General features: G+C 54.7%; 1 protein-coding gene across 2 annotated transcripts in view; it reads right to left on the bottom strand.

Annotated features, from left to right (window-relative positions):
• Positions 1-902: 902 nt before the first annotated feature.
• Dock1 (dedicator of cytokinesis 1) overlaps positions 903-14,233 on the bottom strand; it is a 441,986-nt gene continuing 428,655 nt past the window's right edge. For both annotated transcript variants that reach the window (XM_026384205.2, XM_026384206.2), the window contains exons 49-52: positions 11,421-11,619; positions 7,857-8,010; positions 5,067-5,218; positions 903-1,967 (exon numbers count right to left, since the gene is read on the bottom strand). In XM_026384205.2, coding sequence (XP_026239990.1) covers positions 1,872-1,967; positions 5,067-5,218; positions 7,857-8,010; positions 11,421-11,619 — 601 coding nt within the window. In that variant the 3' untranslated portion in view covers positions 903-1,871. The remainder of the gene's footprint in view (positions 1,968-5,066; positions 5,219-7,856; positions 8,011-11,420; positions 11,620-14,233) is intronic.

Here is a 14,233-nt window from a genome sequence, read left to right as displayed (position 1 = left end):
GAACCTCCCCCCAGAGGGCCTGGACCGGGAGACGCTGGGCACACACCAGCACTTCTCCCACTGACACTGGAAAGCTGTGCAGTGTGCCGGCCGCCTCCCCGCACCCCCAACTCTCTTCTGTTCTCTATGCACTTCCTGGATCTGGAGACCTGTGTGGGCAGCCTGCCAGGGGGCCATGGCAGGTGGCAGCTGGGTTGTGGTGGGAGGCTCTCCTGGGTTGGGGACAGGGAGAACGGCACCCGGTGCCATTCCACTGCGATGCCTATAGGGCTCCCCTCAAATAGCCCACAGCCAGGGCTGGACTCGCACTGTCCCAGGTGGGTGTGCCCATGTCACTGTCCAGGACGGTGCATGATATGCAGTGTGTCTACACCAGATGACGGGCATCTGTCTTGGAGAAAGAGCTCGGACTCATGAAGAAAAGACTGGCATGTTCACAGGCGTCCGCAGCAGCACATTCTCCTGGACGACCTGTGTTTGGAAAGAGGGGCAGTGGGGCCCTTGTCCTCCTTGTTTCCTGCCACCTACGATCCAGCCTTGAGGGCCTAGAGAAAGCTCCAAGTACCCAGGCCTCCCAAGTTAAATGGCACCCTGCAGGGATTGAAGCCCTCTCTCGGATCTGCAGCAGCAGAGGAGGATTGAAGGAGCCTCAGGATGTAGGCAGAGGGCAGGAGGGGGAGGATGGCTTCCGAGTGCCCTCCTGTTGGCCAGGACACAGACACAGAGGGACCCGTGCTCTCTAGCGGGCTCCAAATCAGAGGCGATCAAGACACACGAGTTCATCTTTGAGACACTAGAACAGAGAGAGCTGCATTTGTACTTTAGATTAAAGGATAAAGACAAAATCAGCAGACACTGAGTCTTTTTAAATAACATTTTATTTTTCATTGTCAATGATTAACTTTGAAGCCTACTAGAAGAGTATCATGATCATGGTGAATAAAAAAATATAGATGATAGAATAAAATATTAGGTTATACAAAGTTAGTCCTTAAAAAATCATTGTCCACCAACATTTTCAGGACTTTGGAGCTCTGAAAAACAAAACTGAATCTTTGCGCGTGTTTTTTTTATTTCCAGAAGTTAGGAATTAAAAACACGTACTGAGAATCCTTTGCAGATGTCTATTACAATCCACAGAAGGACCGCAAAAATTAAAACAAGTCCTAGGAACCATCATATATACAAACTTCTGTACAGAACCAGGATGCAAGTAATCCATCCCATGGAGACCGTCTTTTGTGGCAAACGCGTTCTTTTTCACAATAGAGTGGAAATTCAATTTTGCTATATTCATATTTGATCCAGTATTCTTAATGTCATTTCTGCCCCATAAATTAGTAACTGTTCAGTAGCTGAGAAATATCCTATTTTAAATTATACCAAGAGAAATGAGGAACTGCCCTGGAAAGGCTGAACTGAGTTGCCTAACGTAGGTGGAGGGTGGAGTCAACCAGGGCACAGTGACACAGTACAGCCAGGAGGGGCTGGCCACACAGCCCGCGAGCAAGAGCAGGGCCCGACTGCAGAGGACGGGGATCCTAGCACAGCGCCGCGCCCCTGCTCAGGGCGCCGTCTCCCACCCTGGGATCAGCCGAGCTCCTGCTGACCCAAGTCATTTGGCACAAAAAGAAAGGACGCTCGGGCAGACTGAGGCTCGCTCCACGGCGCCACCCTCGGGGCCCAGCTGTGATACACTCGGTGGATGTCCTGTCCCCATCACCACCATGACACTAAGGGCCACTGGCTGCATGGTAGCATCAACTCCTTTGAAGGAAAAGCCACGGCAGTGAAGAGGAGACACGGCCGGCCCGTGAGGTAAACAGCAGACAGAGGCGAGGAGGGGAGGACAGACGGACGCCTCGCGGCTCTCACTGCACAATCCCCGAGTCCACCGATGTCTGCTTGCGGGTCGTCTTGGGCGGGGGAGGCGGGGGGGTTTTGCTGGGCAGCGGAGGTGGCAGATGCTAGAAAACAGGAGGAAGAAGTCACATGACTGAGGTTCCCACAGAAAGCTCCCGTCTCCACGTGGGCTCACGGCACAGTGGCCCTGGTGGGGGCTTGCCCTGCACTGGCTCTTGTGTGATGGGGCTCCCTCCTGCCTGGCTCAGGGCTGGTAGGACCACGACACCCAAGCCAAGCACTTTCCACCAAGCCTGCAGGGCCTGAGCAGCAGCACCTCCACCCTGTTGGTGATGCTCTCCGGGGAACACCCTCCTGCCTGGGCTGAGAGCCAGGGTCGCAGGCTGCTCCTGGAAAGGGCAGAAACTCAACACCTCGGCTCCATGGGCTCCATGGCCTTTGCTGAGGGCAGAAAGCAGCCAGCGGCCGTAGGTGAGGGAAGGGCCACAAAACTTTATTTACAAAACCAGGTGGCCAGCTGGACTGGCCCACAGGCCACAGATGGCCTCAGATTCACAGAAAGAACTTGGACTCATGATTGTAGAGCTGACAGAGAAACACCCGTCCTAACGGAACGTCAGCGGTGTGACAGACTACGGCAGCTCTGTCCTGTGGTTCTTTGGACCCTCTTGCCCCTCACAGACACCTGACCAGTGAGTCTCCGTGGGCCTGGGTCAGCGTGAACCTGCGAGGAGTGAAGGAGTGAATGGAGACTCGAGCAGGTCAGGGGCTGGACGAGGTGCCAGAGCACCCCACCCAACTTCAGGGTGAGGGTGGTCTTCACAGCTCACAGCGGGGCTGGCATCTAGCAGAACGTGAGAAAAGACCTTCTCAAGAGCAGAGCCGAGGCCCAGGCGTCTCTCCCCGTTGCCCAAGCTCCTCCGATTCACACACAAGTAACCGCAAGGACGCCCTGTGCTGAGCAGAGCCAAGCAGAACTGCAGCCGTGACACATGGCGCCCTGTGCTGAGCAGAGCCAAGCAGAACTGCAGCCGTGACACACGGCCGTCCTAGAAAGGAACGGGGACCAGGGACCCACAGTCTTTCCAAGGTCGGGAGGAGCAGGCCAGACGGACGACGCTAGAGATGCCCTTGGCGGCCACATGAATGTCGGGCTGCTCACCACCGAGCAGGGTGACAGCTCAGGTGACTGGTCCTAAGTGCCATCGTGAAAGAGATGACAGCGTAAAGCAGCAGCAGCCAGAGGCAGAGTTGCCTGAAAGCCTGAGGCCACCGAAGAGAGTGACAGGAGGAGTGGATCACCCCCACAGCAGACGATGAGCATCATCCTAAAACAGTTCAAGGTGGCACCCCAGGAAGGGCAGTGGCCAGTTACAGCACCCGGGCCACCAGCCTGTCCCCTAACACGCTCTCGAACTCAAGTACATTAACAGGAAACAAGGAGCAGAGAGAGTCGGGCAAGTCACCTGAGTCCTCACCCTGTGTGGGTAAGGGCACCCTCAGAAAGACGTTCCCAAGACACGACGACAGAGAGACGTCACCCCTGAGATGATCTGTGACCAAGACAGACCTGGGAGTGGTTCTAAGTTCAGAACCTTGAGTTGACTAGTGCAGGGACCTGGGAGACGTTCTTAATTTTCTGTTAGTGAAAACAAAGACGCGATCTGTCAAGCCATTAAGAAAACAGCCCCCAGGCAAGGCTGGGTCCCCTGGACCTCGTCTCCTTTGGTGCTAACACGTGGTCACAAGTGCCAGAGAAGGTGGGGTTTACAGAGGGTGCCATGAGCCCTTCCCGCCTCCCGGAAAGCCCCCTTCAGGGTAACCTGGTCCCTCCTCCAGGGCAGGTTCCCCACTGTGACATCTCTGTGGGGACAGCGCCTATGTGAATGGCACTCAGGAGAGTCCCCTGTCCTTTCAATGTCCAGGAGGATGCCCCGTACTTAGTTCTCTTACACAAAAGGGACGGTCAAAGAGACACTGTTGGCCGACGCCCTCTCTCCTGCTCTCGCACAGGAAAGAGGAAAGATGAGCAGTGCTCAGGGAAAGAGTCCCCATAAAAACAGAAAAAGGAAAGGAAAGAGAAAGGGACAAGGCATGCAGAACTCACGACATCTGTGAAGGGAAAAGCCCACCTCGGGCGGCCACTTCACCCTGTGGCCTCAGCGCTCGGCGGGAGCTCTGCAGCCCTGTAATTACTTGATGGAGGCTGAAGAGCAAAAAATCCGACCCCCTGCACAAACATGAACAGGGACATTTACTCTTCAGACTGAGCTGATTTGATTTTATAAGACTGCAAATAGCGTGGCCCGGGGACGGGCCTGGCAGTGGACATTCTCCCGCTCCTGTGTAAGTCACACACAGGCCTCCTCCCCCCGAGGGCTGCTGCAGAACCCAGGCCCTGAGCAGCCGGTGGGGGGGACTGGTCGGAAGTATGGGGGTGAGGGACACGTGACAGCAGCCTTACAGCCCAGAGTGCGGTGTGGTGGCCCTAGAAGGATGCTTCTAGAACCAGCAACTGGCACAGAGGCCCTGGCTCAGATGGCTTTTTGAGACTTTTCACCAAGATTGGCATGAGGGGCAGGCTCAGGAACACCTCAGACAGGACTGATGATAAAACAGTGTCCCAGGCGCTGGTCTGGAGGCAGCTGGGTCACTCCAGGTCACGGTGCAGAGGGTACCGAGGCTGGGGGCACTGTGAGGGGCAGCCGCGCCCTGTGTGAAGTCAAGCTGGCTCCCTCTGCAGATCCTCCGAGCAGCCAGGGCCTGTAGCAGCCCAGGAGCCACCAATGTGAAGGTGACATGGCAGGAGGAACTGCAGGGACAGAGCTCCTCTGGGGCCAGGCGGGTGCACGGTGGGTGTGCGCCACCCCTGGGGACCACACGGCAACTGCAGGCTCATAGACCCCTCGGAGGAAAGCTGCTCCGCAATCAAGATTTCACCAGCATTGCCTCTGCAGAGGGGTGGCCCGTATGACTGTTTGGAGCGCCTGTCCCTCCTCCTCCTCCTCCTCCTGGGTGCAGCCCTGGCTGTGCAGTTCTCTGCAGAACCGTGATGCAGGACCGTGGGTCTTGGCACAGTCCTCAACACGTCGACAAAAGCAAACTGAGTCCGTCATATGATTTATCCCACCAGCCCAAAGCAAACCTGCTGTCCTCTGGAAGGAGAGGTGTCACCCAGTCCTGGGTCCCAGACCCCCACTCACCCTCTGGTGTGGAGGAGGGGGCGGAGGTGTTGACGAGCCCATCAGGTCCTGGTTTTCCATCAGATTCCCATAGTCTGCCATGCTGCCCTTGAGGGGCAGAGGGGGCGGGACGTCAGCCACATCCACCCCGGTCACGCCGTTCAGCTCCAGACCTAGGAGAGCGGGATCTGATGAGAACGAGACAGACACCCTTATGAGCTGATGGCTCGCAGGGCTGCTCCTGGGTCTCTGTGTCAGCAGAGCACAGGGCAGGGAGGGGTAGAGAACACAAAGTTGGAATTCCCTTCTGGTGGAATATTCTAGAAAGGAGACAGCAAGTTTAAAACCAGAGCTTAAAGTGAGGCATCTGTTGTGAAAACACAGGTCAACATGGTCCCTCCCCTCCCCGGCTGGGGCCCCTTTACTTTGGAAGCATCTGCACGGTAGGTGTCATGGGCACTGCCTAGGACTGTGGTGTTCCAAGCCCTGCCAGGGCCATGTCCCCAGCCTGCCCTCCCCGCCTGCAGACCCAGGGCCCCGTCCTGGCCTGCTCTCACTGCCTGCAGACCCAGGGCCCCTTCCCCGGCCTGCTCTCACTGCCTTAGAGCCAGGGCCCCGTCCCCGGCCTGCCCCCACTGCCTGAAGAGCTCCCTCAAGTAAAGCCACACACACAGCCTCCACCCACTGTCCACTTTCACCAGGACAACCCCGACCCTGGGACACGAAGGTGTCAGGAGTCACGGTCACTGTGGCTGCTGCCTTACATGGGTGGAGAGGACAGTCGATGGATACAGTAATGGGAAAGAAGGCCTCTCCATGGGGTCACCGAGGCAGGCACCTCCTCGACTCCTCGTAGCCTCTTGGAGGCGATTCATTTTCTTTCACATCAAGGAGAGAAAGTGAAACTCTGATGTGTGACTCAAAAGTGTCCCCAGTGCCTCCACTGATGACAGATCCTTCCTCAGAAGAGGTGCCCTGGGGGACGAGGAAGCTCTGCCCTGCAGTGGGGAGGGTCCTCAGGAGTGGTGACTGTGGGTTGGATCGTGGTAGAACAGTCGTGACATAAAATTTGCCGATTTGACCGTCTTTCAGTGCACAATTCAGTGGTGTGGATCATACTAACAGTATGGTGCAGCCCTCAGGCAGTGACCACCTCCTGCTCCCAGCACCTGGACACCTCTGCTCTGCTTTCTGCCCCCACAGGCCTGCCATCCTAGACACCTCACATGAGCAGAGTCCCGAGGCCCCGTTATGACGACTTATTCCACTGGCTCACTGTCTTCCAGGTTTGTCATGTGGCGGCCTGCGTGGGAGCGCCACGGCTCTCGTATGGCTGAATCGTGTTCTATTGCACAGATACTTCTCGGAAAGCACCTTTTATTCATCTGCTCATCAGCTCATGGACACTCGAGTTGTTCCACTTTTTGACTACTGTGAATGTGTTGCTACAAATGCTCACATTAAAATACCTGTTTGACCCCGGTTTTCAATTCTTTGGGGGTGCAGACCTCGGACTAGCATTGCTGGGTCATATGGTAATGCTACACTTAACCTTTGGGGAACCACCAGACTATCTTCTGTAATCATTGTAATGGTGCCTGTTCTAAGAAAAACCATTTTTTCAAAAAAGATCATGCAGTAATAGCATAAGGCTGTGGAGACGGCCCCTGAGCCCCTCTCTATCCCATGCCCAGACACCCTTTGCTCACTGAGCTGCTTATGTAGACAAGACACTCAGCACCTGGCGGTCTCCAGACACAAGGCAGGAAGAAAATCAGGCACAAAGGACACTTGTTCTCTGCCTCACAGCCCCCCTGTAGGGCAGTGCTCTCCTGCCTGGCGGCCCCGGGAAGGAGCAGGCTCCCTGTTCTGCTGCGGCCCTCACCCTGCTCCTCCCTGTCAGGATTCCTCCTCTCCGATGGGTCTGAGCTCAGTGGTGAAGAGCTGGTTACCACTTGCAGTGGATTGGATAGTATCTTTCCAAGATGTGGACCTACAAAGTCCATTCAGAACCTCTGAGTGTGACCTTACTTGGACCTGGTCTTCACAGGTGTAATCAGTTAAGGATCTTGACATGAAATCATCCTGGACTTAGGGTGGACCCTATATCCAGTGACTGGTGTCGTTATGAGAGGGGAGGGTGTGGGGGAGGTAGAGAGTCAGAGACTGGAGTGATGGGCCACAGCCCAGGAACATCAGGGGTTGCCAGAGCCGGAAGATGGGGGGCAGTCCTGGACCGGATCCTCCCCCAGAGCCCACACAGGACCCAACTTGCCAACACCTTGATTTCACACTGTGGCCTCAGAACCACGTGAGAGTATGTTCCGTCAGTGTGAGCCACCCCCTTTGTGGTAATTGTGTGTCGGCTGTAGAAATTGGTGCAAACCAGAAAAAATAAGTTCTGCTGCTCTGCCTTCCGTCCCACCTGGAAGAGCTTCTTCACTCCACATTCCTCCCAGACGTGGAAGGCCCAGGACCCTGGAGTGCCTCAGGACCCGGTGATGAGGGAAGGGGCTGCCCCTGCACCTGTCAAGTCCCTCCAAGGAGGGTACAGGGCCTGCACAGACCCCCGCACTCTGCCTGCGGAGCTCTGCAGCCCCGGACTGGGCTGGGCCTGACCTGTTGGAGTCCAGATCCCCAGCCCACGCCGGGGACACCCTACGGGTCAGGTGCTCATCCCAGGGCCCTCCGTAGCCCACACTCTCCATCCCATCTGCTGTCTGGAGAAGGGGTCCTCACTGTGGAGCCATCCATCAGGGGGTCCCAGAGCAAGGCACAGTGTGTGTCCAGTGCAGGCAACGCTCCACTTACTGGACTGAACACTGAAGCTGAGCTTGGCCCTTGGTGTGACTGGAGGGGGTGTTTGCTGGGACGACGGTGACGTCGGGGACACTGAGAAGCGCCTTTCACTTCCAATGATGCTAATCACCTGGCTCTTCGGTCTCTGGGGTCGCAGGGGACTTATCTACATTGGAGGAACAGAAAAAGCACAGTTAGGCCTGCAATGGACCGAGTTGTCTCCCCACCAAATTCCTATGCTACACTCCTAGCCCCCAGAGCCCAGAACGTGTATCTGAAAACAGGGGCTTTAGAACTGATCCAGGTAGACAATGTCCTTAGGTGGGCCCTAGTGCAGACTGGTCCTTATAAAACAGGGAAAGTGTCATGGGAAGACTTAAGCAGAGGTGGCTGATGTTTTTGCACCAAGGACCACCAAGGATACTGGCAAACCACCAGAACTAGGGGAAGGTGAGGACCGGATTCTCCTTCACAGCCACAGAAGGAAGCAACCCCATAGCACCTTGATCTTGGACTTCAGCCCTCAGAACCGGGGAAAACAGACTTCTGTTGCCTGAGCCCCCCCTCACCCCCCCCCCACATACAGCCTTGTTCCGCAGCCCACCCCACAACACTCACGCTCATCTATTGTCCCCCTGCACAGCCGTCTGGAACAGAATGTCCCAGAGCAGCACCGTGAGCCACTCAGATGCCGAGTGAGACACCCAGGGCGCCTCCAAGGGTCAGGAAGGGACCAAGTCCAGCGGCTTCCTGCGGGCTTTCTGCTTTCCCTTCCTTTGTTTCCTTCCTGCTGCGCCACCAGGAATTCTGCTCCTCTCCCCTTCCTGCTCATTCCCGACTTCTGGATGCACTTGACTTCTCCCCACCTGAGCCCTTCCCTGTGTTGGTTACATCAGTAAATTTAATTTATATATTTCTTACAACTGTTTGCAGATCATTAGGCCTCAGGGAACATGAGCAATTACAAAATACTCTATGGAAGGAGTAATCAGAAAAGTTATTAACCCCGCCGAACAGCAGGAGTGGAGACGGTCCCCCAGGAAGGGTGGGCAGGTGGGGCTCTGGGCTTGCTGCAGCCTGATCCAGGGGTCTGGTGGGTGGGCCGAGCTGGTTCTCAAGAGCAGGTGGGCTGCAGTATCTGCCCCAGAAGAGCCATCAAGACCAGTGCCAGTCTGGAGGTTAGGAGGCTGGCAGGCGGGGGCTGGGCCCGGGAAGGGGTAGCCCATCTGGTAATGAGTAATCCATTTTAGAACCACCTGTGGCCATGGGGGCCCTGCCCAGGTGCCACCCCTCCTCTGCAAGAAGGCCGAGTCTGGCAGCCTCCCTGCTAAAGGAACTGGGAGAGGCCTGGGCACGTGGGTGGACATGCACACTGTCATGAGCTCCTCCCACTCCTCCCTGCCCATCCCATAGCGGGCACCGTCTGAATCAGGGAGTGCAAGGAGGCTTTATGGGGAGATGCGGATGGCAGTCGGAGGTCCAGCTCAGAGAGGCTCCGGTAAAGGTCATGAAATTGTTGATGTTTCAAATCCAGCTGGGCCCAGCCCCAAGGAGTGAGGGGGAAACCTTTGCAGAAGCTGAGGAGGCCCATGGGGATGGGGAGGGCAACCTTGGGAGCCCAGGGAGCAGTAGGGGGCACTGGGGTCACCCAGGAAGGAACTGCAGCTTCTCCCCAGTCAAGCACCTTCCAAGGCAGCCCTGGCCCTCCTTCCCCGCCTTCCATGGAGCCCAGCTGTCCTTGCAGACCTTGCCAGCACCTGTGCCTTGGAGAGGAGGCCCCTCGTGCACAGACACCTAGCTGGACTGCTTATGTCAGGATTCCTGGCCTCCTGGTGCTGCAGCCATGGTCAGTCTGAGCCTGGGTCAGATGCTAACTGTGAGGTCAGGGTTCTGTGCTCTGACCCTGCTGGGTTCCTGTGGATCTGCTGAGGGTGCCTAGAGCCAGTGTGGGAGGCCCTGGTGCTGTGCACCTGGCCCCGTGTTTGCTGGTGTCCTCGAAGGCGCACCATCGGGAGGGATGGAAACCTCACTGCGGAGGCACAGCGCCCTGAGTCCTGGGCCTCTGCACACATCTGGACGGTGCAACTCTGCACACTGCTCCCCTTCAGAGGCCTCTGTTCATGGAGCTTGAGTAAAAACACATGAGACTCGTACAGTGGATCTGGGCCTGCTAGGGGCCCTGGTACCCCAGCTTTCCAGGACAGTGGACAGAGAACACAGGGACAGTTCATCAGAAACGTCACTGTCTTCTTTGTGTGTGTGTGTGCAGTGCTGCAGATTAAACTCAGTGGCTCCCTACCACTGAGCTCCATGTACTTGATTTTGGGGCAGAGTCTTCCTACGTTGACCAGGCTGGCCTCAAACTTGTGATCCTCCTGCCTCAGCCTCCTCAGCACTGGCGTCAGAGATCTCTAAGTCTCGATGCTTGACCCCGGTGCCAGGGCTAGCCTCGGCCAGTGCCTCCTGAGTTGAAGTTCTTGGCCAGTTGCCTGCGTCACTGAGACACTGTAGCCTCGTAGCAGTCAGAGCACAGTCCACAGGCCTCAGAGGGTGCGTGCCTTCCTAAGCCACGTCAAGGCTCAGGCCTCTGCCTTGTGCCTCCAGACAGGCAAGCAGCATGTGACTGCAGTTGGAGATGGACATTATTCTCTGGTGGTTGAGACACAAACAAGCGGGTAAGTATGTCTGATTAAAGTTTTAGTCCCTTCTGAGCCCTTTGATGAGGCCACCTTTTAATCACAGCCAAGACAGAGCTGGCTGGGTCAGGAGCCACCCAGGAAGATGACTATTGGCCGCTGAGAGGCGAGTGCCCATCTGCCTTCAGGGGAAGGTGGCTGCAAGCCCGACCTCATCTTCAAACTGACAGCCTGTGAGACCGTCTCTTGATTTTCATTCTGCTCCCCAAATAGCACTTTCTGAAGCAGTCTGGGCCTTAATTTTTCACTTGGATCCCAAAGACTGTGGTGTGCTTCTGGGAGGCCCAGCCCCAGCCCGCCCAGGAGAGCAGGCCCTGTGGATGTCACGGCCTGGAATGGAGGGCACTCACTGGGATCTGCACATGTCCTACTAAGTCCCAGCAAATCCTTATCAGTGATGGTCCAGAGATTTGGGATGTGGAGTGGAAGAGGTGGGAGGATAACAGGAGCACAGGTCAGCTGGTGGAACCCAGAAGGCAGGGACTTCTGGGTTCTGGCTGAGCGAATTGCAGCTCTCGGGCATGACCATGGCTTAGAGATTTCTGGTCAGGAAGGGGCGTGGGAGAGGCACTAGCTGACATGCAGCAGGCCTTTCGACAGCAAGAGCAAGCCTGCGCCTCCGCTGGGATACCAGGACGCACGGGGGAACCAAGTCCGACAGCAGGACAAAGAGCCTAGGAACGCCAGGGCCCTGCTGGAGACCACCCTCCTGAGCCCCTTCAGGACGGAGGAGGAGAGGCCTCGCCTCTGGCCTTCCGATGGCCTCCTGGGTAAGCTACTCATGGTTAGGGTTCGGGGGGGACCCTAGGCTCTCCAGTTACAGTCCCATCAGCTACATGAGGAGCGAGGCAGGTCCAGATCCCCCCGCCCGGCACGTTACCGTTTCCGAGAGGATCACGGCCTCCGACTGCTGCAGGGGGATGTCGGTGGGTCTGAATTCCTTGTCGAATATCTCCTGGTGTTTGCTGTTCCGCTTTTCCTTCTTTTTGTCCTTCTTCTCCTTCTCTGGGTCGTCCTTGTCCAGCTTGTCCTGAGACCTGGAGTGCATTTTCTTTGGCAGCAGAGGCTCCAGGGCAAACCTAAAAGGAAGAATTCTGGGAATCTATGAGGTCCCCCAGGAGCACAGTGGCTCTTCCCCTGCAGGGCCTGCAAGGCCACTCCCAGGCACGGGGGACAGAAGGCCTGCAGGCTCCCAGGAGGAGAGGAGTGACCGCAGAGAGAGGCCAGGAGAGTCACACCCTGGGCGCCCAGCGTAAGCACCGTCCGTGATCCCAGGGAAGCAAAAGACAGAAAGGAACACTCAGAGGGCACAGGGAAACATGACAACGGGTGGACATTCTACGATGACCCTGAGAACTCCTGTTGGTTTATGCTGGTATTCTGGGTATACTTAGAAGTTCCTGATATATTCACAAATACAACAAGGAAAAATATGCAGATGCCAAGGAGAAGAAATTTCTGGTAGCTGACTTCTGACCAAGTTTCTCTGATGATAGATATAGGGGTGGCTTCCAGGTACAAGCCCTTTGGATGGCTCAGCGGGAAGCAGGGAATTCTAGCTCACAGATGCTTGGAGGTGCCCCTGAGTTTTCAGTCACAAGTGAGCCAGAGACCAAGGACCAGGATCGGAGCCTGGTACCTGCTCGTGGGCCTTGACATCCTTGTGACTTGATGCTACAGGTCTCGTGTTCTCATGAAGGGACTGAGATCGGTGTCAAGTCCCATTGGTGGTTACCGAGTAAGTGGCTCTTGCGCTAGTTTGTAAGGCATGTGGCCCAAGGCTAGAAAGCACACCGTGACACGCAGCTGCTCTCCTGCATATGGCTGTCTCAGTACATGCCCACTGGGTTCTTCCTCCTAGCAAGTCACAACAGGAAGGAGAGAAATGGTGCAATGCCAAGATGGGAATCTCCCTGATCTGCAGCTTCTGCTTGAGAAAGGAGTGGGGAGAGGGCCAAAATGGGCAAAAGCATGAAAACACCTGAAGAACTTACAGCACAATCTATAGGCAAGGTCTTATTACCACTGGCACATTCTGTGGTCAAAATATAGCACATGGAAAATAGCACTTAAAAAGATGTGTGATCGGGGCTGGGTTGTGGCTCTGTGGTAGAGCTCTTGCCTGGCATGTGTGAGGCACTGGGTTTGATTCTCAGCACCACATGTAAATAAATAAGTAAATAAATAAAATCAGGTCCATCAACAACTAAAAAACAAATTTAAAAAAATGTGTGATCTCTTAAAGGAATTATACTCCACCAGTCACATGGGAAAGAGCCTGCATTCTGATTCCTGACAAACATGTCCCCCACAACATTTTTTTATTGGGGCATGATAATTGTACATCAAGCATGGTCTCCACATCAGTTCCACATGATCAAGAGGAGGTCAACAGGAAGAGGTCCATACTTTAGGTGCCCAAAGTCCAGGTGGTCTCCAAGCCATGTGGAAGGGCAAAATTCAAGCCCTGCAGTGAGACCCAGCCAGACCCTGAGCTGGGCCTTGGCGCTCTCTACTCTCACAGCAACTTCCACACCTGCCTGCCTCCACTTTGCAGAATCGACTGACTCCTTCAAAGGGACAGTGGTTTCACAAGGAGGGCACTGAGAAAGCTGGTCACTGTTTTGTCTTAGTTGTGCTTTCTCTTAAACTTATTCTGATCAGGGACAGTTGGAACAAAGCCACGGCAGCAATCCCAGCCTGGCTCCCCCACGTGGAATGTGACCCTTGGAAAGCAACCCTCCGACGGGCACTCACAAAACTGCATTTAAAGTCCACTGAAGACACAGATGCAGAGGCAGAGAGCAAGAATCACACCTCCTGCATCTCGACCTTCCCTCCTGACAGGGCTATGCAGTAGGGTCTGTTGAAAGGTGTGTCTAACAGGAGTGGCGTTGGCCTGTTGTTGACTGTCGCTGTTAACATCACCCAAACAGAGAAACCTGCTCTGATGTGCTGAATGGAAGAACGTGCGCTGTGAAGCCCTCTGGTCCAGCATGCAGGAAAGTGGAGGACACAGATACATGTCACACAGCCCTGCAGGGCACGCAACCAGCTAAGGGACACAATAGGATGTGGCACCTTGACCCTTCAACGAGTAAATTATAAGGAAGAAAAAAATTTAAGTGGATTAAGAGAGACATAAACGGTTAATAGCAACCAAATGCAAGTTAAGGACCTACTTTGCTCTTATTTCAAAAAATATGTTTAAGACAACGAGAAATGAACACTGTTTCCTGATAATATGGAATTCCTGTTAATGTTCTGTGTGGTCATGAAGTGACATAGTTATATTTGGTAAAAAAGAGTCCTTACCTTTTAGAACTTCAAATTGGAATGTCTGTGAATGAAATATGATCTTTGAAATTTACTGCAAAATCAAGTATACGGTGGGAATGGGTAGGTCCAGATGAGAACAAGAGAGTGCAGGGGTGGGTAATTGTTGAGGCTGGCTGATGGGGGGGGGTGGGGCCTCATTATACTATTCTGCCTGCTTTGTATATGTCTGAATATATTCCATAATAAAAAGTTTAAAGAATTAAAAATGTTTGGTGAAATATACCAACATTGACTTTAATCCTGAAAGCATTTTGAGACCCCTGGCTTTGCAGCAGGATACATATTAACCAATAAATCCACAGCTATTGGTGTTACATATGATATCTAATACAATTTAAGCAACACCAAAATCTT

The sequence above is a fragment of the Urocitellus parryii genome, chromosome 5, assembly GCF_045843805.1.
Source record: "Urocitellus parryii isolate mUroPar1 chromosome 5, mUroPar1.hap1, whole genome shotgun sequence".
NCBI lineage: Eukaryota > Metazoa > Chordata > Mammalia > Rodentia > Sciuridae > Urocitellus > Urocitellus parryii.
Note: the sequence above shows the minus strand (reverse complement) of the source record. Positions and strands in the feature narration are given on the sequence as shown.